Below are 24,490 nucleotides of genomic sequence, written 5' to 3'. Positions count from 1 at the left end.
TGTGAGTGTGTTTGTTCTATGTTTCTGCGAGAATCAGTCATGCACCATTAATAGTAACAGAAACATGATCATACTTATAAAGGTCCCTTTTGGAAAAAATGGTGTTTGACCAGATACAATGCTATTTTACATTAAACAAATTGACAACAGACTTTCAGCACAGTAATAGCGAAGGACATTCAACATGCACAGCACTTACACAAATGACTGAGGATTGGCTGAGAGAAATTTATGATAAAAATATTGTGTGAGCTGCTTTGTTAGACTTCAATACAGCTTTTGATATTATTGATCACAGTCTACTGCTGGAAAAACATATGTGTTATGGCTTTACTCCCCCTGCTATATTGTGTATAGAAAGTAACAGAACACAGAGGGTGTTCTTTAATGGAAGCCTCTCCAATATAATCCAGGTAGAATCAGGAATTTCCCAGGGCAGCTGTCTAGGCCCCTTACTTTTTTCAATTTGAGTAAAGCCAGTGTGTCTATGTATGCAGATGACTCAACACTTTACACGTCAGCTACTACAGCGAGTGAAATTACTTCAACACTTAACAAAGAGCTGCAGTCCGTTTCAGAATTGGTGGCAACAAATAAGTTAGTCCTAAATATTTCAAAAACTAGGAGCATTGTATTTTGGACAAATCATTAATTAAATGATAAACCTCAACCGAATCTTGTTATGAATGTGACTAAACTGCTTGGAGTAACCCTGGATTGTAAACGGTCATGATCAAAACATATTGATGCAGTAGTAGCTAAGATGGGGAGAAGTCTGTCCATAATAAAGCGCGGCTCTGCATTCTTAACAGCACTATCAACAAGGTAGGTGCCACAAAGAGGGACTTAGGAAAATTACAATTGGCTCAGAACAGGGCACCACGGCTGGCCCTTAAATGTATGCGAAGAGCTAACATTGATCATATGTATGTCAATCTCTCATGGCTCAAAGTAGAGGAGAGATTGACTTCATCACTACTTGTTTTTGTAAGAAATATTGACATGCTGAATGTACCGAGCTGTCTGTTTAAACTACTAGCACGACTGAGAGCACACAGCTCAGACACCAATGCATACCCCACAAGACATGCCACTAGAAGTTTCTTCACAGTCCCCAAGTCCAGAACAGACTATGGGAGGCGCACAGTACTACATAGAGCCATGACTACATGGAACTCTATTCCACATCAGGTAACTGATGCAAGCAGTAGAATCAGATTTAAAAAACAGAAAAAAATACTCCTTATGGAACAGCAGGGACTGTGAAGAGACACACACAGGCACAGACACATGCACACACACACACATGATGACATATGCACTATACACACACGTACACATGGATTTTGTGTTGTGGATATGTGGTAGTACAGTAGTGTCCTGAGGGCACGCACTTAATGTGTTGTAAAAAGTGTTATAAAATGTAATGTCATGAAATATTTGAAATTGTATATAACTGTCTTAATGTTTCTGGACTCCAGGAAGAGTAGCTGCTGCCTTGGCAGCAAGTAATGGACCCCAGGAAAAGTAGCTGTACTTGCATTTTTATTTGTGGACCCCAGGAAGAGTAGCTGCTGCCTTGGCAGGAACTAACGGACCCCAGGAAGAGTAGCTGCTGCCTTGGCAGTAAGTAACGGACCCCAGGAAGAGTAACTGCTGCCTTGGCAGGAACTAACAGACCCCAGGAAGAGTAACTGCTGCCTTGGCAGGAACTAATGGACCCCAGGAAGAGTAGCTGCTGACTTGGCAGGAACTAACAGACCCCAGGAAGAGTAGCTGCTGCCTTGTCAGGAACTAATGGACCCCAGGAAGAGTAGCTGCTGCCTTGGCAGGAACTAATGGACCCCAGGAAGAGTAGCTGCTGCCTTGGCAGGAACTAATGGACCCCAGGAAGAGTAGCTGCTGCCTTTGCAGAAACTAACGGACCCCAGAAAGAGTAGCTGCTGCCTTGGCAGGAACTAATGGACCCCAGGAAGAGTAGCTGCTGCCTTGGCAGGAACTAACGGACCCCAGGAAGAGTAGCTGCTGCCTTGGCAGGAACTAACGGACCCCAGGAAGAGTAGCTGCTGACTTGGCAGGAACTAATGGACCACAGGAAGAGTAGCTGCTGCCTTGGCAGGAACTAATGGACCCCAGGAAGAGTTGCTGCTGCCTTGGCAGGAACTAATGGACCCCAGGAAGAGTAGCTGCTGCCTTGGCAGGAACTAACGGACCCCAGGAAGAGTAGCTGCTGCCTTGTCAGGAACTAATGGACCCCAGGAAGAGTAGCTGCTGATTTGGCAGGAACTATTGGACCCCAGGAAGAGTAACTGCTGACTTGGCAGGAACTAACGGACCCCAGGAAGAGTAGCTGCTGCCTTGTCAGGAACTAATGGACCCCAGGAAGAGTAACTGCTGCCTTGGCAGGAACTAACGGACCCCAGGAAGAGTAGCTGCTGCCTTGGCAGTAAGTAACGGACCCCATGAAGAGTAGCTGCTGCCTTGGCAGTAAGTAACGTACCCCAGGAAGAGTAACTGCTGCCTTGGCAGGAACTAACGGACCCCAGGAAGAGTAGCTGCTGCTATGGAAGGAACTATTGGACCCCAGGTGTGTGTGTGTGTGTGTGTGTGTGTGTGTGTGTGTGTGTGTGTGTGTGTGTGTGTGTGTGTGTGTGTGTGTGTGTGTAGGCCACCCCTAGCCCGTTCCACTTCTCTGTGTTAGTAGACATGAAAGATCTGGGTTTAGTCAAAGCATTCCACAGTATACTGGCAAACTGGGTGGTACTATTACCATAGAGTATATCCTTACACCCAGACATTCCCTTTACATCAGCAAAACCATATCACCATCATGTTAAGGCCTGTACCTGTCTATGTACCTGAGGTGGGGGTCTGTTATTATGTCATTGTCCTGTGTGTGTGTGTGTTTATGATGATGTTTTGCAGTAGGACATTCATAGACCCTGGTTTCTGCTTACGCACACACCATCGGACAGACGTATCAGGTATCTGGAGTCAACAGAGCACTGACGCTGTTCACACACACACACACACACACACACACACACACACACACACACACACACACACACACACACACACACACACACACACACACACACACACACACACACACACACACACACACACACACACACACACACACACACACACACACACACACACACACACACACACACATCAACATAGAGAGAGAATAGAAGGCTGTGGCAGCTTGACAGTGAGAAGGTCACTCAGCATCTCTCTCTGGGTATCAGCACGGTCTCCTCACTGTGTGTGTGTGTGTGTGTGTGTGTGTGGCCATCTGTGCATGCGTGTGTGTACGCATGCCCCTGTGTGTGTATGTATACACCCAAGTCCGACACCCATATTTACCTAGTTATACTCTGCTGACAGCTTGTCAATGGTGTTTTATCCAAACATTATGAGTGTTCACAGCACACACCACTAATACAACACAGGTAAAGTACCACCTGTAGGAAGTTAGGGGTTGTTCACTGCAACAGAACCATGTTAATCAGTGGCATATCAAGATCGTCTTCACCTATCACTGGGTTATTGTGGCCAGACACACACACGCACGCACGTACGCACGCAAACGCACACACACACACACACACACACACACACACACACACACACACACACACACACACACACACACACACACACACACACACACACACACACACACACACACACACAGAGGAGAGAGGACACAAGTAGTATGCAATTGATATTCTCCCAATGGCTTTCTGTTGCCATTCTATTACTATAGTATGGACACACGTGTCTCTGGACACACCACATCTGAGGCTAATGGAAGGACAGTGTGAAGGGAAAAGTAGCAAATCTGATGCTGAAGAAAGACAGATGTTACTTCACATTTTGTATAAGTGTAAAGGCGCCTTCTCTAATGACTTATCAGTCATCCACATTCCACATGACAGTCAGTGGTCTTTCTCAGAGATGGGAGACAGAAGGCTTATCAACATAAAGAAAATGTCAGCTAAATTTAAATTCAGATGGAAACGCAAAGCTATAACAATACAAATGTACTGGACTGACAACTCTTTCTATCTCCTCTCCTCTATCTCCTCTCCTCCATCTCCTCTCCTCTATCTCCTCTCCATCTCCTCTCCTCTATCTCCTCCATCTCCTCTCCTCCATCTCCTCTCCTCCATCTCCTCTATCTCATCTCCTCCATCTCCTCCATCTATCTCCTCTCCTCTAGCTCCTCTATCTCCTCTCCTCTATCTCATATATCTCCTCTATCTCATCTCCTCCATATCCTCTATCTCATCTCCTCCATCTCCTTTCCTCCATCTCCTCTCCTCCAGCTCCTCTATCTCATATTCCCTCTAGCTCCTCTATCTCCTCTTCATTATATCTCCTCTATCTCATCTCCTCCATATCCTCTATCTCATCTCCTCCATCTCCTTTCCTCCATCTCCTCTCCTCCAGCTCCTCTATCTCATCTCCTCTATCTCCTCTCCTCTATCTCATCTCCTCCATCTATCTCCTCTATATCCTCCTCTATCTCCTCTATCTCATCTCCTCCATCTCATCTCCTCTCATCTATCTCCTCTATCTCCTCCATCTCCTCTATCTCATCTCCTCCATCTACTCTATCTCCTCTATCTCATCTCCTCCATCTCCTCTATCTACTCTATCTCCTCTATCTCATCTCCTCCATCTCCTCTCCTCTATCTCCTCTCATCTATCTATCCTGGCCTTCCACAATGTTCCATCTTTTTGAAAAAGTTTACGAATTTCCACCCACCTTTTCAAAATCTCAGAATTTAAAAATTAATTCACAGGTACTAAACAGTAATTATATCTAATTCACGTAGTTGGAGTGTTACCCTGAGTAGTTATGTTAAAGGGAAAGTTGGGGAATGTACAACTTGATGTTACATGGTTCCTCACCCTGAAAGTAGTCTATTGGTAGGGAAAACTGTAAACCATAGTTGGATTTTCTTTAAACAGCCACTACAAACTTTGGCTAAACTTTAAGTTGCGTGACTTAGTTCATCAGTTGATTTTAGTTGATTTGTCCATTTGACATTTTTCTATATCACTCCCATTGAGCTTTAGTTAGTGGTAGCTAGAGTTAACTGAAGTCTAATAGACCCTGTAGTGCTTTCTCTCCTTTGCTCTAGAAAACAGGGCATGCTGTGTTGTGTGTAATGCTAATATAAGGAGTTTTACTACTGTACCTGCTGTAAGGAGTTTTACTACTGTAGCTGATGGAAGGAGTTTTACTACTGTACCTGCTGTAAGGAGTTTCACTACTGTAGCTGATGGAAGGAGTTTTACTACTGTACCTGCTGTAAGGAGTTTTACTACTGTAGCTGATGGAAGGAGTTTTACTACTGTACCTGCTGTAAGGAGTTTCACTACTGTAGCTGATGGAAGGAGTTTTACTACTGTACCTGATGGAAGGAGTTTTACTACTGTACCTGATGGAAGGAGTTTTACTACTGTAGCTGATGGAAGGAGTTTTACTACTGTACCTGCTGTAAGGAGTTTTACTACTATACCTGCTCTAAGGAGTTTTACTACTGTACCTGATGGAAGGAGTTTTACTACTATACCTGATGGAAGGAGTTTTACTACTGTACCTGATGGAAGGAGTTTTACTACTGTACCTGATGGAAGGAGTTTTACTACTGTACCTGATGGAAGGAGTTTTACTACTGTACCTGATGGAAGGAGTATTACTACTGTAACTGCTGTAAGGAGTTTTACTACTATACCTGCTCTAAGGAGTTTTACTACTGTACCTGCTGTAAGGAGTTTTACTACTGTACCTGCTGGAAGGAGTTTTACTACTGTACCTGCTGTAAGGAGTTTTACTACTGTAGCTGATGGAATGAGTTTTACTACTGTACCTGCTGTAAGGAGTTTTACTACTATACCTGATGGAAGGAGTTTTACTACTGTACCTGATGGAAGGAGTTTTACTACTGTACCTGCTGTAAGGAGTTTCACTACTGTACCTGCTGTAAGGAGTTTTACTACTATACCTGATGGAAGGAGTTTTACTACTGTACCTGATGGAAGGAGTTTTACTACTGTACCTGCTGTAAGGAGTTTCACTACTGTACCTGCTGTAAGGAGTTTTACTACTGTACCTGCTGTAAGGACTTTCACTACTGTAGCTGATGGAAGGAGTTTTACTACTGTACCTGCTGTAAGGAGTTTTACTACTGTAGCTGATGGAAGGAGTTTTACTACTGTACCTGCTGTAAGGAGTTTTACTACTATACCTGATGGAAGGAGTTTTACTACTGTACCTGCTGTAAGGAGTTGTACTACTGTAGCTGATGGAAGGAGTTTTACTACTGTAGCTGATGGAAGGAGTTTTACTACTGTACCTGCTGTAAGGAGTTTTACTACTATACCTGATGGAAGGAGTTTTACTACAGTACCTCCTGTAAGGAGTTTTACTACTATACCCGATGGAAGGAGTTTTACTACTATACCTGATGGAAGGAGTTTTACTACTGTACCTGCTGTAAAGAGTTTCATACTGTAGCTGATGGAAGGAGTTTTACTACTGTACCTGATGGAAGGAGTTTCACTACTGTAGCTGATGGAAGGAGTTTTACTACTGTACCTGATGGAAGGAGTTTTACTACTATACCTGATGGAAGGAGTTTTACTACTATACCTGCTGTAAGGAGTTTTACTACTGTACCTGATCTAAGGAGTTTTACTACTGTACCTGCTGTAAGGAGTTTTACTACTGTAGCTGATGGAAGGAGTTTCACTACTGTACCTGATGTAAGGAGTTTTACTACTGTAACTGCTGTGAGGAGTTTTACTACTGTACCTGATTTAAGGAGTTTTACTACTGTACCTGCTGTAAGGAGTTTTACTACTGTACCTGATTTAAGGAGTTTTACTACTGTACCTGCTCTAAGGAGTTTTACTACTGTACCTGCTGTGAGGAGTTTTACTACTGTAGCTGATGTAAGGAGTTCAAATAAAATAAAATAAAATCAAATTGTATTTCGCCGAATACAACCTTACAGTGAAATACTTACTTACAAGTCCTTAACCAACAATGCAGTTTTAAGAAAATACTTTCAAAAAGTAAGAGATAAGAATATCAAATAATTAAAGAGCAGCAGTAAAATAACAATAGCGGGGCTATATACAAGGGGTACCGGTACAGAATCACCGGTGTCGAGGTAATTCAGGTACTATGTACATGTAGGTAGAGTTATTAAAGTGACTATGCATAGATAATAACAGAGAGTAGCAGCAGCGTAGAAGAGGGGGACTATGCAAATGGACTGGGTAGCCATTTGATTAGATGTTCAGGAGTCTCATGGTTTGGGGGTAGAAGCTGTTTAGAAGCCTCTTGGATCTAGACTTGGTGCTCCGTTACAGCTTGCCGTGCGGTAGCAGAGAGAACAGTCCATGAGTAGGGTGTCTGGAGTCTTTGACAATTTTTAGGGCCTTCCTCTGACACTGCCTGGTATAGAGGTCCTGGATGGCAGGAAGCTTGGCCCCGGGGATGTACTTGGCCGTGCACACTACCCTCTGTTGTGCCTTGCGATCGGAGGCCGAGTAGTTGCCATACCAGGCAGTGATGCAACCAGTCAGGATGCTCTCGATGGTGCAGCTGTAGAACCTTTTGAGGATCTGAGGACCCATGCCAAATCTTTTCAGTCTCCTGTGGGAGGAATAGGTTTTGTCATGCCCTCTTCACGACTGTCTTGGTGTGCTTGGACCATGTTAGTTTGTTGGTGATGTGGACGCCAAGGAACTTGAAGCTCTCAACCTGTTCCACTACAGCCCCGTCAATGAGAATGGGGGCGTGCTCGGTCCTCCTTTTCCTGTAGTCCACAATCATCTCCTTTGTCTTGATCACGTTGAGGGAGAGATTGTTGTCCTTGCACCACACGGCCAGGTCTCTGACCTCCTCCCTATAGGTTGTCTCATTGTTGTCGGTGATCAGGCCTACCACTGTTGTCTCATCGGCAAACTTAATGATGGTGTTGGAGTCGTGCCTGGCCATGCAGTCATGAGTGAACAGGGAGTACAGGAGGGGACTGAGCACGCACCCCTGAGGGGCCCCCGTGTTGAGGATCAGCATGGCAGATGGGTTGTTACCTACCCTTACCACCTGGGGGCTGTCCGTTAGGAAGTCCAGGATCCAGTTGCAGAGGGAGGTGTTTAGTCCCAGGTTCCTTAGCTTAGTGATGAGCTTTGAGGGCACTATGTTGTTGAACGCTGAGCTGTAGTCAATGAATAGCATTCCTTTTGTCCAGGTGTGAAACGGCAGTGTTGAGTTCAATAGAGATTGCATCATCTGTGGATATGTTGGGGCGGTATGCAAATTGGAGTGGGTCTAGGGTTTCTGGGATAATGGTGTTGATGTGAGCCATGACCAGCCTTTCAAAGCACTTCATGGCTACAGACGTGAGTGCTACAGGTCGGTAGTCATTTAGGCAGGTTACCTTAGTGTTCTTGGGCACAGGGACTATAGTGGTCTGTTTCAAACATGTTTTTATGTGCGTGTGTCTGTTTTACTACTGTAGCTGATGTAAGGAGTTTTACTACTGTATCTGTTGAGGGGAGGTATATAATATCTGGCCCAGTGGCTGCGGGGTAGAGGGGCTAGTCTGGTAACTCCTGGCTCAACTGTATGATTCACTTCTGCAGTATCACTTTCAGACCCTCTCACAAACACACACACATAAAAACATACACACACACTACATACACACTCACACACACTGCCCAGCTGCACTAACATGTGCCGGAGTGTGGGTATAAAGGACGTCTTTGTCACTTCACATCAGTTTTCATCAGTAATCTCTCTCTCTCTCTCTCTCTCTATATATATATATATATATATAGATATATATAGAGAGAGAGAAAGTTAATGAATTACATTTTCAGGCACCTTCATTGAAATGACTAAACCCCTGAGGGCTGCTTTGAGAATGTCTTTGAAAAAGTTTCAAAATTAACTTATTTCATTGCGTTTATGTCTCGTGAAGATACACTTTCATTAACTAAAGGCTACGGTAAGTCCGGTTTTGTTGGCACGGAGTACTGTCATGGGATGTCCAGTTTTTAAGAGCATATAAAATATACACTTTACAGGAGTTGTTACAAACTGTTGACTCTGACTGGTAGACTCGTGGTAGACATATTACTGGAGGCAGAACAGTCAGCTGGAGTTTGATAGATCACATGACGTTGACAGAAGTGTTCTCCTTACAAGGCCGTACTGTAGCACCACCAGTACATTTCACAGGTGCAGGCTGGGTGAGATACCTGAAGTAACACATTCAGTATAGTGCTCATGCACTGTTCAGATGTTAGAGATACAATATAAAAATAACCAGCTTCCTTTGTAGGGGATTTACATATACTGATAGCATCATCACTGAACCTGTACCAGGTAAACAAATCGAGCATGTATTTTTGCATAACCAAACACAGCGATTTCATATAGGGTTACAATAATAGAGTAACACCAAAGATTCCTATAGACAAATCCATATGTGCTAACAGTGTGTATTCTAGCGTTAGGGGTTGTGGCTGGGTTTGACCTGATTGTATAGGGCTGAGGGTTGGGGCTGGGTTTGAGCTGACTGTATAGGACTGAGGATTGTGGCTGGGTTTGAGCTGACTGTATAGGGCTGAGGGTTGGGGCTGGGTTTGATCTGTCTGAATAGGGCTGAGGATTGGGGCTGGGTTTGAGCTGGCTGTATAGGGCTGAGGGTTGGGGCTGGGTTTGCTCTGGCTGAATAGGGCTGAGGATTGGGGCTGGGTTTGAGCTGGCTGTATAGGCTGAGGGTTGGGGCTGTGTTTGAGCTGACTGTATAGGGCTGAGGGTTGGGGCTGTGTTTGAGCTGACTGTATATGGCTGAGGGTTGGGGCTGGGTTTGAGCTGGCTGTATAGGGCTGAGGGTTGGGGCTGTGTTTGAGCTGACTGTATATGGCTGAGGGTTGGGGCTGGGTTTGAGCTGGCTGTGTAGGGCTGAGGGTTGGGGCTGTGTTTGAGCTGACTGTATAGGGCTGAGGGTTGGGGCTGGGTTTGATCTGGCTGTATATGGCTGAGGGTTGGGGCTGGGTTTGAGCTAACTGTATAGGGCTGAGGGTTGGGACTGGGTTTGAGCTGGCTGAATAGGGCTGAGGATTGGGGCTGGGTTTGATCTGGCTGTATAGGGCTGAGGGTTGGGGCTGGGTTTGATCTGGCTGTATATGGCTGAGGGTTGGGGCTGGGTTTGAGCTGGCTGAATAGGGCTGAGGATTGGGGCTGGGTTAGGGTAAGGAGGTGGTAGCAGAGATGTGTTGTGTCATCGCTGAGACTGAGCTCAGACTGAAAACCCAGGAGAGATTCAAGCATTTAGGAACAACCACTCTCTCGCTCTTTCTTTCTTTCTATCAATTCAATTTCAATTTCAATTGAAGGGCTTTATTGGCATGGGAAACATATGTTTACGTTGCCAAAGCAAGTGAAATAGATAATAAACTAAACTGAAATAAAGAATAAAACAAATTAACAGTAATCATTACACTCATTACACAAAAGTTTCAAAAGAATAAAGAAATGTCAAATGTCATATCATGTGCAAATAGTTAAAGTACAAAAGGGAAAATAAATAAGCATAACTATGGGTTGTATTTACAATGGTGTTTGTTCTTCACTGGTTGACCTTTCTTTTGTGGCAACAGGTCACAAATCTTGCTGCTGTGATGGCACACTGTGGTATTTCACTAAGTTGATATGGGAGTTTATCAAAATTGGGTTTGTTTTCGAATTCTTTGTGGGTCTGTGTAATCTGAGGGAAATATGTGTCTCTAATATGGTCATACATTGGGCAGGAGGTGAGGAAGTGCAGCTCAGTTTCCACCTCATTTTGTTGACAGTGGGAACATAGCCTGTCTTCTGTTGAGAGCCAGGTCTGCTTTTCTCAATAGCAAGGCTGTGCTCACTCAATCTGTACATAGTCAAAGCTTTCCTTAAATCTGGGTCAGTCACAGGGGTCAGGTGTTCTGCCACTGTGTACTCTCAGTTTAGGGCCCAATAGCATTCTAGTTTGCTCTGTTTTTTTGTTTATACTTTCCAATGTGTCAGGAAGGATCTTTTTGCTTTCTCATGATTTGGTTGGGTCTAATTGTGCTGCTGTCCTGGGGCTCTGTGGGGTGTGTTTGTGTTTGTGAACAGAGACCCAGGACCAGCTTGCTTAGGTGACTCTTCTTCAGGTTCATCTTTCTGTAGGTGATGACTATGTTATGGAAGGTTTGGGAATAGCTTCCTTTCAGGGGTTTGTAGAATTTAGTGGCTCTTTTCTGGATTTTGTTAATTAGCGGGAATCAGTCTAATTCTGCTCTGTATGCATTATTGGATGTTTTACATTGTACACCAAGGATATTTTTTACAGAATTCTGTATGCAGAGTCTCAATTTGGTGTTTGTCCCATTTTGTGAATTGTTGGTTGGTGAGCGGACCCCAGACCTCACACCCAAAAATAGGCAATGGGTTCTTTAACTGAAGTATTTTTTTGCCAGATCCTAATTGGGGGGACAGAAGCACCAGATCATCAGCAAACAGTCGACATTTGACTTCAGATTCTAGTAGGCCGGGTGCTGCAGACTTTATTTCTAGTGCCCTCGCCAATTCGTTGGTATATATATTGAAGAGGGTGGGGCTTAAGCTGCATACCTGTCTCCCCCACAGCCCTGTGGAAAGAAATGTGTGTGTTTTTTGCCAATTTTAACCGCACACTTGTTGTTTGTGTACATCGATTTTATAATGTCATATGTTTTTTCCCCCAACACCACAGTCCATCAATTTGTAAATCAGTGCCTCATGCCAAATTGAGTGAAACACTTTTTTTAAATCAACCAAGCATGAGAAGACTTTGTCTTTGTTTTGGTTTGTTTGTTAGTCAATTAGGGTGTGCAGGGTGAATACATGGTCTGTTGTACGGTTATTTGGTAGAAAGCCAATTTGACATTTGCTCAGTACATTGTTTTCGCTGAGGAAATGAATGAGTCTGCTGTTAATGATAATGCAGAGGATTTTCCCAAGGTTGCTTTTTACACATATCCCACGGTAGTTATTGAGGTCAAATATGTCTCCACTTTTGTGGATTGGGGTGATCAGTCATTGGTTCCAAATATTGGGGAAGATGCCAGAGCTAAGGACGATGTGAAAGAGTTTAAGTATAGCAAACTCTTTAACATCTCTCTCTATCTCTCTCTCTCTTTCTCCCTCTGGGACTCCATCAGTAATCAGTCTGAGATGGTGGCTTGTCATTGCAACTGAAGAACTCTGTGTTTGTGTTTGTGTGGTCGGCTCTCTGTGGAGCTGAGATAGAGAGGGAGGATGATATCCCTTTTTGACTGACTGATGAGCCATAGGCCTGGAAGCCTGTCACAGTTTGAGTCACAAAGAAATGGAGAGAGAAGAGAAACAGAGAGAGAGAGAGAGAGAGAGAGAGAGAGAGAGAGAGAGAGAGAGAAAGAGAAAGAGAAAGAGAAAGAGGTAGAGAGGCAGAGAGAGAGAGACTAATAGCATGTCATAGCTTCTCTTGGTCCTCACCTCTAAGATCAACTCACTCACGGACTCTGACACAGAGAGATAAAAAGAGAGGAAGAGTCAGAGAGAAAGGGAGAGAAATGGGGAGAGAACTGTGACCTCTGGATGGAACATTCACCCTCTCTGTCTTTTCTTGTCTAACCTCACCTTCTCCGTCCTCTCTAGAGAGAAGAAGAGAGGGAGGCAAGAGACTCAAAGGCTTTTGTAGGACTAGTGTGTGTGTGTGTGTGCGTGTGTGCGTGTGTGTGTGCGCGCGCATACGTTTGTGTGTGTAAGCTCTAATGATAAACTGTGACGGATCCTAATAAAAAAGAGGGGTTTAAAACGCTAGGCCTCTCCTCTCCTCTCCTCTCCTCTCCTCTCCTCTCCTCTCCTCTCCTCTCCTCTCCTCTCCTCTCCTCTCCTCTCCTCTCCTCTCCTCTCCTCTCCTCTCCTCTCTCTGGCCTGAAACACACACAGAGAACAGTTTTTCCATCGGAAAAACTGTCCCTTCTCTATAACTATAAAGAGAAAGAGAGAGAGAGAGAGAGATAAATAGAAAGGGAGGTTTTTGTTTCTTGTCTGTTTCACTTGCTTCAGCAATATAACATATGTTTCCCATGCCAATAAAGCCCATTTGAATTGAAATCAATTAGAAGAGATACTGAAAAAAAGAGAGAGAGAGATGGAAAGGCAGATGAAAGATAAACTAATGGAAAGGGAGAAAGAGAGAGAGTGAAAAAAGAGAGCAAGAGAGAGTGATGAAAGGGTGATAAAAATGGACAGGGAAAGGAAAGGAGAGAGAGAGAAAGGAGGGAGGGAGGGAGGTATGCAGAGAGGAATGAACTAGCTCTCTTTAGCATTGAGTATTCTGTCCTGCAGTCTGGTCTGTCTTCAATCTATATGGGGTCGTTGAGTTCAGGCTGTCTGTAATTCCCTTTCTCTTTCTTTCTCTCTATTTCTCTCTTTCCCTTTTCTCTCTTCCCCTCTTCTCTTTCTTTCTTTCTCTCTACTTTTTCTCAACTTGTTCTCATCTCTCTGCATTCTAGGTGCCCCAGCAGGTGAGCTCTTCTCTCCTTCAGATTCATAGAAGACGAGAAAGAGAAATGGGGGAAGGAGGGCAAAAGGAGATAGTGAGAGAGTGAAAGAGGGAGAGTGAGAGAATGAAAGAAAGAGGTTTTCCGGTCCCAGAGTCTTCTCTAGTCTTCCCCTCAGCCAAGACTTAGCATGGAGTGGCTTCAATGACCAAAACACCACCACGTCCAACTCTCTCTCTCTCTCTCTCTCTCTCTCTCTCTCTCTCTCGTTTCCTCACTCTCTCTCTCTCTCGCTTCCTCTCTCTCTCGCTCTCTCTCTCTCTCTCTCTCTCTCAGTACACCGTAATGAAGTAAACAATCATAAATAATGTAAACATTACACTTACAAAAGTTTCAAAAGAATAGAGCCATTTCAAATCTAATATTATTGGCTATGTACAGTGTTGTAACAATGTGCATAAAATTAAATTACGTGTCACGTCCTGACCAATATAAGTTGTTATTTTCTATGGTAGAGTGGTCAGGGCGTGACAGGGGGTGTTTTGGGCCAATCTATGTTTTCTATTTCTATGTTTAGGTTCTGGTTTGTCTATTTCTATGTTGGGATTGTTATGGGTTGATCTCTAGTTGGAGGCAGCTGATCCGCATTGCCTCTGATTAGAGATCATATTTAAGTAGGGGTTTTTCTCATTGTTGTTTGTGGGTTATTGTCTTTTGAGTAGTGTGTTTTTCCCCCTCGCTGCGTCACGGTTTGTTGTTTTGGTATTTCAAGTTTTCTGTATTTGCATTACGTTTCACGAATATAATAAATATGTGGAACACAAACGCTGCACTTTGGTCCGCTCCTTATAACAACCGTGACAGAATAACCCACCAAAGAAGGACCAAGCAGAGAAAGAAGGAGCAGCAGGAGGAATTTTGGATGGGGAAGGACCCTGGAGTCAGGCTGGGGAATATCGCCGACCAAAGGAGGAACTTGAGGCAGCGAAGGCAGAGCGATGATACTACGAGGCGTTATATGCACCGAAAGGCAAGTGCGAGAGGCAGCCCCAATTTTTTTTTTTGGGGGGGGGCACACTGGGAGGTTTGCTAAGTCAGGATGGAGACCTGAGTCAACTCCCCGTGCTTACCGTGGGGAGCGGGTGATGAGGAAAGCACCGATCTATGCGGAAATGCGCACTGTATCACCTATACACATTCAAAGCCCGGTGCGCTCGGTGCAAGCTCCTCAGCGTTGCCATGCTAGAGTTGGCACTCAGCCGGGAAGGAGTGTGCCTGCTCAGCGCATCTGGCCGCCAGTGCGTCTCCTAGGCCCAGTTTATCCTGCGCCTGCTCTACGCATGGCAGCCCTCATTCCCCAGCACAGCCCAGTTCGCTCTGTGCCAGCGCTCCGCCCGTGCTGGGCTACAGTGACCATCTACCCAGGACGGGTTGTGCAGGCCGTGCGCTCCAGACCTCCAGTGCACCACCATAGCCCAGTGCGTCCTGTTCCTGCTCCCCGCACTAGCCTGAATGTATGTGGTACTAGCCTGGCGCCTCCTATACCAGTCCCCACGTAGCAGACCTCCAGTGCGTCACCAGAGCCCAGTACGTCCTGTTCCTGCTCCCCAAACTAGCCTGAAGGTGTGTGACTAGCCTGGCGCCTCCTATGCCAGTCCCACGTAGCAGACCTCCAGTGCGACACCATAGCCCGCTAAGGCTGGTGCCTGATGTGAGCACACAGTCCGATGTACGTCTCCCCAGTCCGGAACCTACAGCGACGCTGTTCAGCCCGGAGCCTCCAGCGACGCTCCTTAGCCCGGAGTCTTCAGCGGTGGTCTGCAGCCCAGTCTTCAGCGGCGGCTTTTAGCCCAGAGTCTTCAGCGGCGGTTGGCGGTCCGAAGCCTCCGACGATGATCCAGGGTCTGGTTCCTCCAGACATAGACATTTTTCACCCACCCTACCCTCCCTTTGTGGTTTTTTTTTTGGGGGGGGGGGGTGGTTTGTGTTTTTTTTTGTGGTGTTGGCATTCGGAGTCTGCTCCTTTGGGGGGGGGGGTACTGTCACGTCCTGACCAATATAAGTTGTTATTTTCTATGGTAGTGGTCAGGGGGTGTTTTGGGCTAATCTATGTTTTATATTTCTATTTTTAGGTTCTAGTTTGTCTATGTTGGGATTGTTTGGGGTTGATCTCTAATTGGAGACAGCTGATCCTCATTGCCTCTGATTAGAGATCATATTTAAGTAGGGGTTTTTCTCATTGTTGTTTGTGGGTTATTGTCTTGAGTAGTGTTTTTTTTTTTTCCCCTCTCTGCGTCACGGTTTGTTTTGGTATTTCAAGTTTTCTGTATTTGCATTACGTTTCACGAATATAATAAATATGTGGAACACAAACGCTGCGCTTTGGTCCGCTCCTTATAACAGCCGTGACAGTACGAAAAGAAAACAGATAAATATAAGTTGTATTTACAATGGTGTTTGTACTCCACTGGTTGCCCTTCTCGTATAGCAACAGGTCACACATATTGCAGCTGTGCTTGCACACTGTGGTATTTCACCTAATAGATATGGGAGTTTAACAACATTTGATTTGCTTTTGAATTCTTTGTGCGTTTGTTTAATCTGAGGGAAATATGTATCTCTAATGTGGTCATAGATTTGGCAGGAGGTTATGAAGTGTAGCTCAGTTTCCACCTCATTTTGTGGGCAGTGGGCACAAAGAGAGCCAGGTCTGCGTATGGTGGCCTCTCCCAATAGAAAGGCTATGGTCAATGAGTCTGTACGTAGTCAAAGTCAGGTATTCTGCCACTGTTCTCTCTGTTTAGGGACAGAAAGCATTCCAGTTTGCTCAGTTTTTTGGTTAATTCTTTCCAATGAGTCAAGTAAATATTTTTGTTGTCTCATGACTTGGTTGGGTCTCTTTCTTTCTGTCTCTCTTTAATTCCATCAGAGAGTGTAGCTGCACAGCTGGTCAAAGCCTCAGGAGAGACTGGCACCATCCCTGACCATGAGCTCTATGAAATGCACACACACACACACTTGGGCCTGTCAGGGTCTGTTGAGTTCCTCTGATGTGTATGTTAACCACATGGTGGATCTGAGAGAAGAGACAGGCGAGTTCCAGATCCAATGGTATACATTACTGTAGTGATTTTAACAAACAGTGACAGTGCAACGCCCTTTGCGAGTCTCCATCCCGGGTTTCCCAGCCCATAAAGGCAGACATGCTTACCACTGCTCCAATAAGGGTTAATCATTTAAAGGCTAATTACAAAACCATAGTCAGCAATATAGTTGCATAGTCATACTGTGTGAGTGATGATTTAGTATTATACTGATCACAGTTTTGCCCCCAAATGGCACTCTATTCCCTTCATAGTGTACTACTTTTGACCAGAGCACTTTGACAAGCACTTTGAATAGAGCACTTTGACTAGAGGAATTTTACCAGAGCACTTTGACCACTTTGATTAGAGCACTTTGACCAGAGCAATTTCACCACTTTGATTAGAGCACTTTGACTAGAGCAAATTTACCAGAGCACTTTGACCACTTTGATTAGAGCACTTTGACTAGAGCACTTTGACTAGAGCACTTTGACCAGAGCACCTTGATCAGAGCACTTTGACTAGAGCATGTTCACCAGAGCACTTTGTCCAGAGCACTTTGACTAGAGCACTTTGACTAGAGCACATTGACTAGAGCACATTGACTAGAGCACTTTGACCAGAGCACTCTGACCAAAGTACTTTGACCAGAGCATTTTGACAAGAGCACCTTGACTAGAGCACTTTGACCAAAGCACTTTGACCAGAGCACTTTCACTAGAGCCCTTTGACTAGAGCACTTTGACTAGAGCCCGTTGTCCAGAGCATGTTGACTAGAGCACTTTGAGCAGAGCACTTTGATTAGAGCACTTTGACCAGAGCATGTTGACCAGAGCACTTTGACTAGAGCTCTTTGACTAGAGCACTTTGACCAGAGCACTTTGTCTAGAGCACTTTGACCAGAGCACTTTGACCAGAGCACTTTGACTAGAGCACTTTGACCAGAGCACTTTGACCAGAGCACTTTCACTACAGCACTTTGATTAGAGCAATTTTACCAGAGCACTTTGACCACTTTGATTAGAGCACTTTGACCAGAGCACCTTGACTAAAGCACTTTGACCAGACCACTTTGACCAGAGCACTTTTGACTAGAGCCCTTTGACTAGAGCCCTTTGACTATAACACTTTCACTAGAGCACTTTGACTAGAGCACGTTCACCAGAGCACTTTGACTAGAGGACTTTGACCAGAGTACTTTGTCCAGAGCACTTTGACTAGAGTACTTTGTCCAGAGCACTTTGACCAGAGCACTTTGACCAGAGCACTTTAACCAGAGCACCTTGACTAGAGCACCTTGACTAGAGCACTTTGACTAGAGCACTTTGACTAGAGCACTTTGACCAGAGCACCTTGACTAGAGCACTTTGACCAGAGCACTTTGACCAGAGCACTTTGACCAGAGCACTTTGACCAGTACACCTTGACCAGAGCACTTTCACTAGAGCACTTTGATTAGAGCAATTTTACCAGAGCACTTTGACCACTTTGATTAGAGCACTTTGACCAGAGCACCTTGACTAGAGCACTTTGACCAGAGCACTTTGACCAGAGCACTTTTGACTAGAGCCCTTTGACTAGAGCCCTTTGACTAGAACACTTTCACTAGAGCACTTTGACTAGAGCACTTTGACTAGAGCACGTTCACCAGAGCACTTTGACTAGAGGACTTTGACCAGAGTACTTTGTCCAGAGCACTTTGACTAGAGTACTTTGTCCAGAGCACTTTGACCAGAGCACTTTGACCAGTGCACCTTGACTAGTGCACTTTGACCAGAGTTCTAGTGGATCAGTCAGTCTTTGCTAACAGGCATCAGTCCCATCAGGCATCAGTCCCATCAGGCATCAGTCCCATCAGGCATCAGGTCTACTCCAGTGTTGGTTTGGGACTGCTGCTATAGTCAGTCTGGTTGCCATACCACTGACTAACCAACTACACTAGGCCTGGAGGAAACGACTGTGGTTCACACACACATGCGCACGCACACACACACACACACACACACATACACTCACACACACTCAAATGCACAGCAAATCACACAGCCACACACACACACACACATGCACACAAACACACACAGACACGCACACTCACAAAGAGATTGCTGCGGTTCCATTGGACCGCCCGGCTCCGCAAAGTCCACAGCCAATGATGTCATCCGGGTGTGAAAAGCAAGATCAGTGTGTGTGTGTGTGTTTCCTGTAACCTATAAGTGAAGAGTAATTCCATGTTTCAGTAAAGGGTCTGCCTCTTTAAACTGAATAAGATGAGGGATTCTAACTGACTCAGACCGTGGAATGCATAGAGACACACACACACTTCAGGCCCTGCTGCGAGGTGCGCTGGCGTTTATGACCTAAACTCTTCTTTTACTGCAACTAGAGGAAAAATCACTTTCTCCTGAGTCGTCTTTTCCAGTCAGGGCCTCCCTCCATCTCTCTTTCTTTTCCTCTCTCTCTCTCTTCTCCTGAGTCGTCTTTTCCAGTCAGGGCCTCCCTCCATCTCTCTTTCTTTTCCTCTCTCTCTCTCTCTTCTCCTGAGTTTGAAAGATTTTCCAGCTTCCAGTTTCTGGATTTTGGCAATGTATGTGCATGTGTGTTCAAGGGTGTGTTTGTAGGAGGGGAGAAGAGTGTTTGGGCTGCAAGAGGGATAATGTGTGTGAAGGGCAGTAAATGGATGTGTGCCATGGGAAAGGTGTGTGTGTGTGTGTGTGTGTGTGTGTGTGTGTGTGTGTGTGTGTGTGTGTGAGAGAGAGAGAGAGAGAGAGAGAGAGAGAGAGAGAGAGAGAGAGAGAGAGTAGTCCAGTGAGTTCACAGGGCCCAGGAGAGTAGATAGAAGTCAATAGACCATAGAAAGAGAAATATAGCACAGCTATGACCATACCCAGAACCAAACATCCCCTCCTCCCCTTCTCCCCCCCTCTCCTCCCCTTCTCCCCTCTCCTATCCTACCTACTATATTAACAGACAGTATTATGGTTGTTTGAAGAGTCCTGTATTGTAGCTTTCTTCAGGCATAATTCCCTCTAAAAAGAGAAGCATTTGAAGAAAGATCACAGCTTTAGACACTAGCCTCTGCTTTGAGCAAGATTAAAATGCCAGGGAGAGAGATAGATAAAGAGAGGGGTAGAAGAGGGGGGGCAAGAGAGAGAGAGAGAGACAGGCGACAGGAAAAAGGGGAAAGAGAGTTAGAGAGATAGGGGTGGTAGAGAGTCACAAAAGAAAGAAAGAGAGAGTCAGTGAGATGTGGGGAGAGTGAGAGAAAGAGTTACTAAAGAGAGAGAGGAGAGAGTCAGTGAGATGTGGGGCGAGTGAGAATGCTGTAGTATTTAAGGATATCCTAATGCCTCCAGCACAGTAAGCCTCTGTCTCCCCAAACAATTTTAAAAACCAGACCAAACGTAAACACGGCCCTTCACACAGGGCTCAGAGAGGTTAGGGGTCCTGTGACTGAAGACAAACCACGACATTAGAGATATGGTAAAGAACAGGGGACTTTCAGACATAGGGAGCTATACTGAGGACACCACCTGTTGTATATTACACCATGTACCAGCATTACTATGAAAACAGGCCTTCTGAAAGTATTCCTATGATTAATGCTACCAGCTCTCACAATCTCACGTCACAACTAGACGTCCATCCACGTTTCTCAAACATAACATTTGGAAGTTGTTCCAAACATCACATTTCTAAGTGTTTAAGGTTAAATTTAGGCATGAACTCTGAATTTTTAAGGTTAGGGTTAAGTTCAGACATTAACTCCACATTTTCTCAAGGTTAGGCATTAACTCTGAGTGGTTAAGGTTAGGGTTAAGGTTTGGGATAGGCTTAAAAAAATACATCAAAAGAAAACTTTCTATCGCTGGATTGGAACTCTTGGAATCAGAGGCAGATGCTTACGCCCCTCCACCATCCCCGTCCACCATAGCAAAACACTCACTGTTACCCCTAGTGGCCGGTTTCCACATCATCTCCCGCTATCCTCACACATGGATGGACGTCCAATACTGACAAGTATCACAAGTGACCTGGCTGGATTAATGATGGGTTGGATGTCTGAGTATATGTGTGTGTGTTTGCGCACTTGGAGACTTCTGAAGACAGTTGTATTGCCTGAGTGGAATTCTCTGTAGGATCACAGCTACGTTATAAATAGCCATAAGGAAAACATACAACCAGAACCTGTCAACCAGGAGTGCTAACGTTCTCCTTTCACTGCCACAGTCAGGTCTTGCCCCTGGACTTTACAACCATACCGATGTAGGGTCTTCATTTCAGCCAGTTTGATACACCAGGAAAATAATCCTGCAGTAACAGGAAATGTGAATTATTATGTGGGTTATAATTACTATAATTTCTTCGTAGGTTTTTTGTTAGGGCAAATAAAGTCTGAAATGTTAAAGTGGAAATTACAAACTTTAGATGGATTTTATTAAGATCTGTAAGTGTGCGTTCCAAATGGCACTGTATTCCCATTTTAGTGCACTACTATGACCAAGGACTATAGAGCTCTGCTCTAAAGTAGTGTGCTATATAGGGAATAGGGTACCATTTTGGACACACCTTATGTGTATATATTGATCTCTGTATTGGAACGTAAGACGAGAGCCACACTCTGTCCATGTAGTCAGATAGAACCTGTCTGTTAGTTTGAGTCCCAGACATCTCCTGTTAAATATTGATGTATCCTCTGAGAGCATGACTTGAGGGGAGGAGAGTACAGAGGAGGTCCCTAGAAGATGTGTTGATTATTATCAAATCTAATAGCTTGACACACACACAATCATGTACACACAGGCACGTACGTACCTACGCACACACTCACTGACACGCACACACACACACACACACACACACACACACGCACACACACACGCACACACACACACACACACACACGCACGCACACACACACACGCACACACGTACACACGTACACACACACACACGCACACACACACACACACACACACACACGTACACACGCACGCACACACGCACACACGCACACACACACACACACACACACACACACACACACACACACACACACACACACACACACACACACACACACACACACACACACACACACACGTGTCTCAGCTTGCCTGGCCAGCTAATCATTGCCACGGCTCACACACTGAGCCGGCTTACAGACTCACACAGAGCGGAAGGCAGGCTGCAACTCCGCATGTACAGACCAGAGATAAATAAACACAGGAAAGATCACAGTCCAATCCTAACCTTTTAACCATTAGTGGAAACCTCTACCTACTACAAGTTTGAATAGACACAGAGACACAAACACACACACAAACACACATACACACATATAAATGCAGCCACATACACAAGCACACACACACATTAGCAAGCAATCTTACCTGGGAGATCCCCCTCACTCTGCTCCCCCGAGTCGGAATCCATTTTCTCCTCCTAAACTCTGGACAGAGAACCTCTTATTCTTTCTCTCTCTCTTTCACTCTCTCTCTCTCTCTCTCTCTCTCTCTCTCGCTCTCTCTCTCTTTCTCTCTCTCTGCCTCTCTCTCTGTCTCCCTTGCTCTCTCGCTCTTTCTCTCTCTGTCTCCCTCTCTTCCACAGCGAGTTAGCTATTTCCCCTCTCTCTTTCTCTTGTTTTTTTTGTTGCTCTCTCTCGCTTTTCAGAGGCAGTGAAACTCTCCTCTCTGGCTAGAACACAGCAGCTGAGTAGGGAATAGCTGTGACTGGCTGAAAGCCCTGATTTGCTGAGCTGTACCTCTTTTGCTCTTTATTTTTTTGCTCCCTCTTTCTTTCTCTCTTCTCCCTGGCTCCCTCCCTCACTCGCTAACTGTGCTGACTCCTTCAATATCTCTCTTCCTCTCCTCTACTTTCCTCCTCCCGTCCCTCCTCCCTTCATCATTCTGGTCAGTCCCTCCCTCCCTATCTCTCCCTCTCTTTCCTTCCCTCCCTCTCTTTCTCTCTGTACTGTCACTCTCTGTCACTCTCCTTCAGCACTCTCAATATCTGTCTTTATTTTCTGTCACACTCCCTTTCTGTCCTCCTGTGCTCACTCTCTCCCTCTCTCTACATGCGGTGTATCTCTCTGATCATTAAGTTATGTGTATGTTCCACTGTGGGAGAGGAGAAACTGAAGCCAGTAGCAGCAGTAGCTAGTTTTTACACCACCAGCTCAATCCCCTGCCTTCCCTCCTCCTCCCCTCCTCCCCCTTCCCTCCTCCCCCTTCCCTCTTTCTCCCCCTTCCCTCCTCCTCCCCTCCTCCCCCTTCCCTCCTCCTCCCCTCCCCCTTCCCTCTTTCTCCCCCTTCCCCCTCTTTCTCCCCCTTCCCTCCTCCTCCCCTCCTCCCCCTTCCCTCCTCCTCCCCTCCCCCTTCCCTCTTTCTCCCCCTTCCCCCTCTTTCTCCCCCTTCCCTTCCCTCCTCCTCCCCCTTCCCTTCTTCCCCTTCCCTCTCCTCCCCCCTTCCTCCTGGTTATTGGCTCATAGTCAGTCATTAGAGAACCCTGTACCGCTCTGACTCACCATGACCAGAAGTCTCTAGCTGGCTGGCTGGTTGGCTGGCTGGCTGGCTGGCTGGTTGGTTGGCTGGTTGGTTGCCAGGCTAGTTGGCTGGTTGACTGGCTGGCTGGTTGGCTGGTTGGCTGGCTGGTGACATGATCATGGTGTTCAGCACTTCTCGTGGCCCACACTGAGTTAACATCCTAAATGGTACCCTATTCCCTATATAGTGCACTACTATAGCCTCGCTATTGTTATTTCACTGCTGCTGTTTAATATTTGTTACTTTTTTCTTAACACATTTTTTATTTTCTTAAAACTTCTTAAAGCATTGTTGGTTAAGGGCTTGTAAGTAAGCATTTCACTGTAAGGTCTACACCTGTTGTATTTGGCGCACGTGACAAATAAGCTTTGATTTGATTTGATTTGACTTTTAACCAGAGCCTTACATCAGAAGGTCTGATTGTGTGTGTGTGTGTGTGTGTGTGTGTGTGTGTGTGTGTGTGTGTGCGTGTGTGTGTGTGTGTGTGTGTGTGTGTGTGTGCGTGCTTGCCTGTGTGTGTGTGTGTGTGTGTGTGTGTGTGTGTGTGTGTGTGTGTGTGTGTGTGTGTGTGTGTGTGTGTGTGTGTGTGTGTGTGTGTGTGTGTGTGTGCGTGCGTGCGTGCGTGCGTGCGTGCGTGCGTGCGTGCGTGCGTGCGTGCGTGCGTGCGTGCGTGCGTGCGTGCGTGCGTGCGGCGGCGTGCGTGCGGCGTGCGTGCGTGTGTGTGTGTGTGCGTGTGTGTGTGTGCCTACAGATGGTTGTATTTTTAGGCTACCTCAGCAGGTCCCTTGAACAGCAGATGGGCCTCATCCCCACAGGCAGTGTTATTATAACACATCATCACACTAAATAATCAAATCAAATGTATTGGTCACGTACACATATTTTGCAGATGTTATACTGCGGGTGTAGGGAAAAACTTGTCTGTGTGTCTGTGTGCGTGTCTGTGTATGTATGAGTGCATATTACAGTATAATACAACACATTAGAATTGTATTTAATTAACCATTATTTTAACAGGGAGATATGCTGAGACCAAGGACTTTTTCACAAATTAACCCAGTACACACATCACTACACATCAATATACACATCACAATACATCAATATACACATCACTACACATCAATATACACATCACAATACATCAATATACACATCACTACACATCATATACACATCACAATACATCAATATACACATCACTACACATCATATACACATCACAATACATCAATATACACATCACAATACATCAGTATACACATC

At 45.3% G+C, this 24,490-nt stretch overlaps 1 protein-coding gene across 1 annotated transcript in view; it reads right to left on the bottom strand.

Annotated features, from left to right (window-relative positions):
- Positions 1-22,571, bottom strand: part of LOC106587176 (tumor necrosis factor alpha-induced protein 8-like protein 3) — a 42,413-nt gene extending 19,842 nt beyond the window's left edge. The window contains exon 1 of the mRNA XM_014175256.2: positions 22,073-22,571. Coding sequence (XP_014030731.2) covers positions 22,073-22,115 — 43 coding nt within the window. The 5' untranslated portion in view covers positions 22,116-22,571. The remainder of the gene's footprint in view (positions 1-22,072) is intronic.
- Between the last annotated feature and the right edge of the window lie 1,919 nt (positions 22,572-24,490).

This window comes from Salmo salar, chromosome ssa26 (assembly GCF_905237065.1).
Source record: "Salmo salar chromosome ssa26, Ssal_v3.1, whole genome shotgun sequence".
In the NCBI taxonomy this organism is placed as follows: domain Eukaryota; kingdom Metazoa; phylum Chordata; class Actinopteri; order Salmoniformes; family Salmonidae; genus Salmo; species Salmo salar.
Note: the sequence above shows the minus strand (reverse complement) of the source record. Positions and strands in the feature narration are given on the sequence as shown.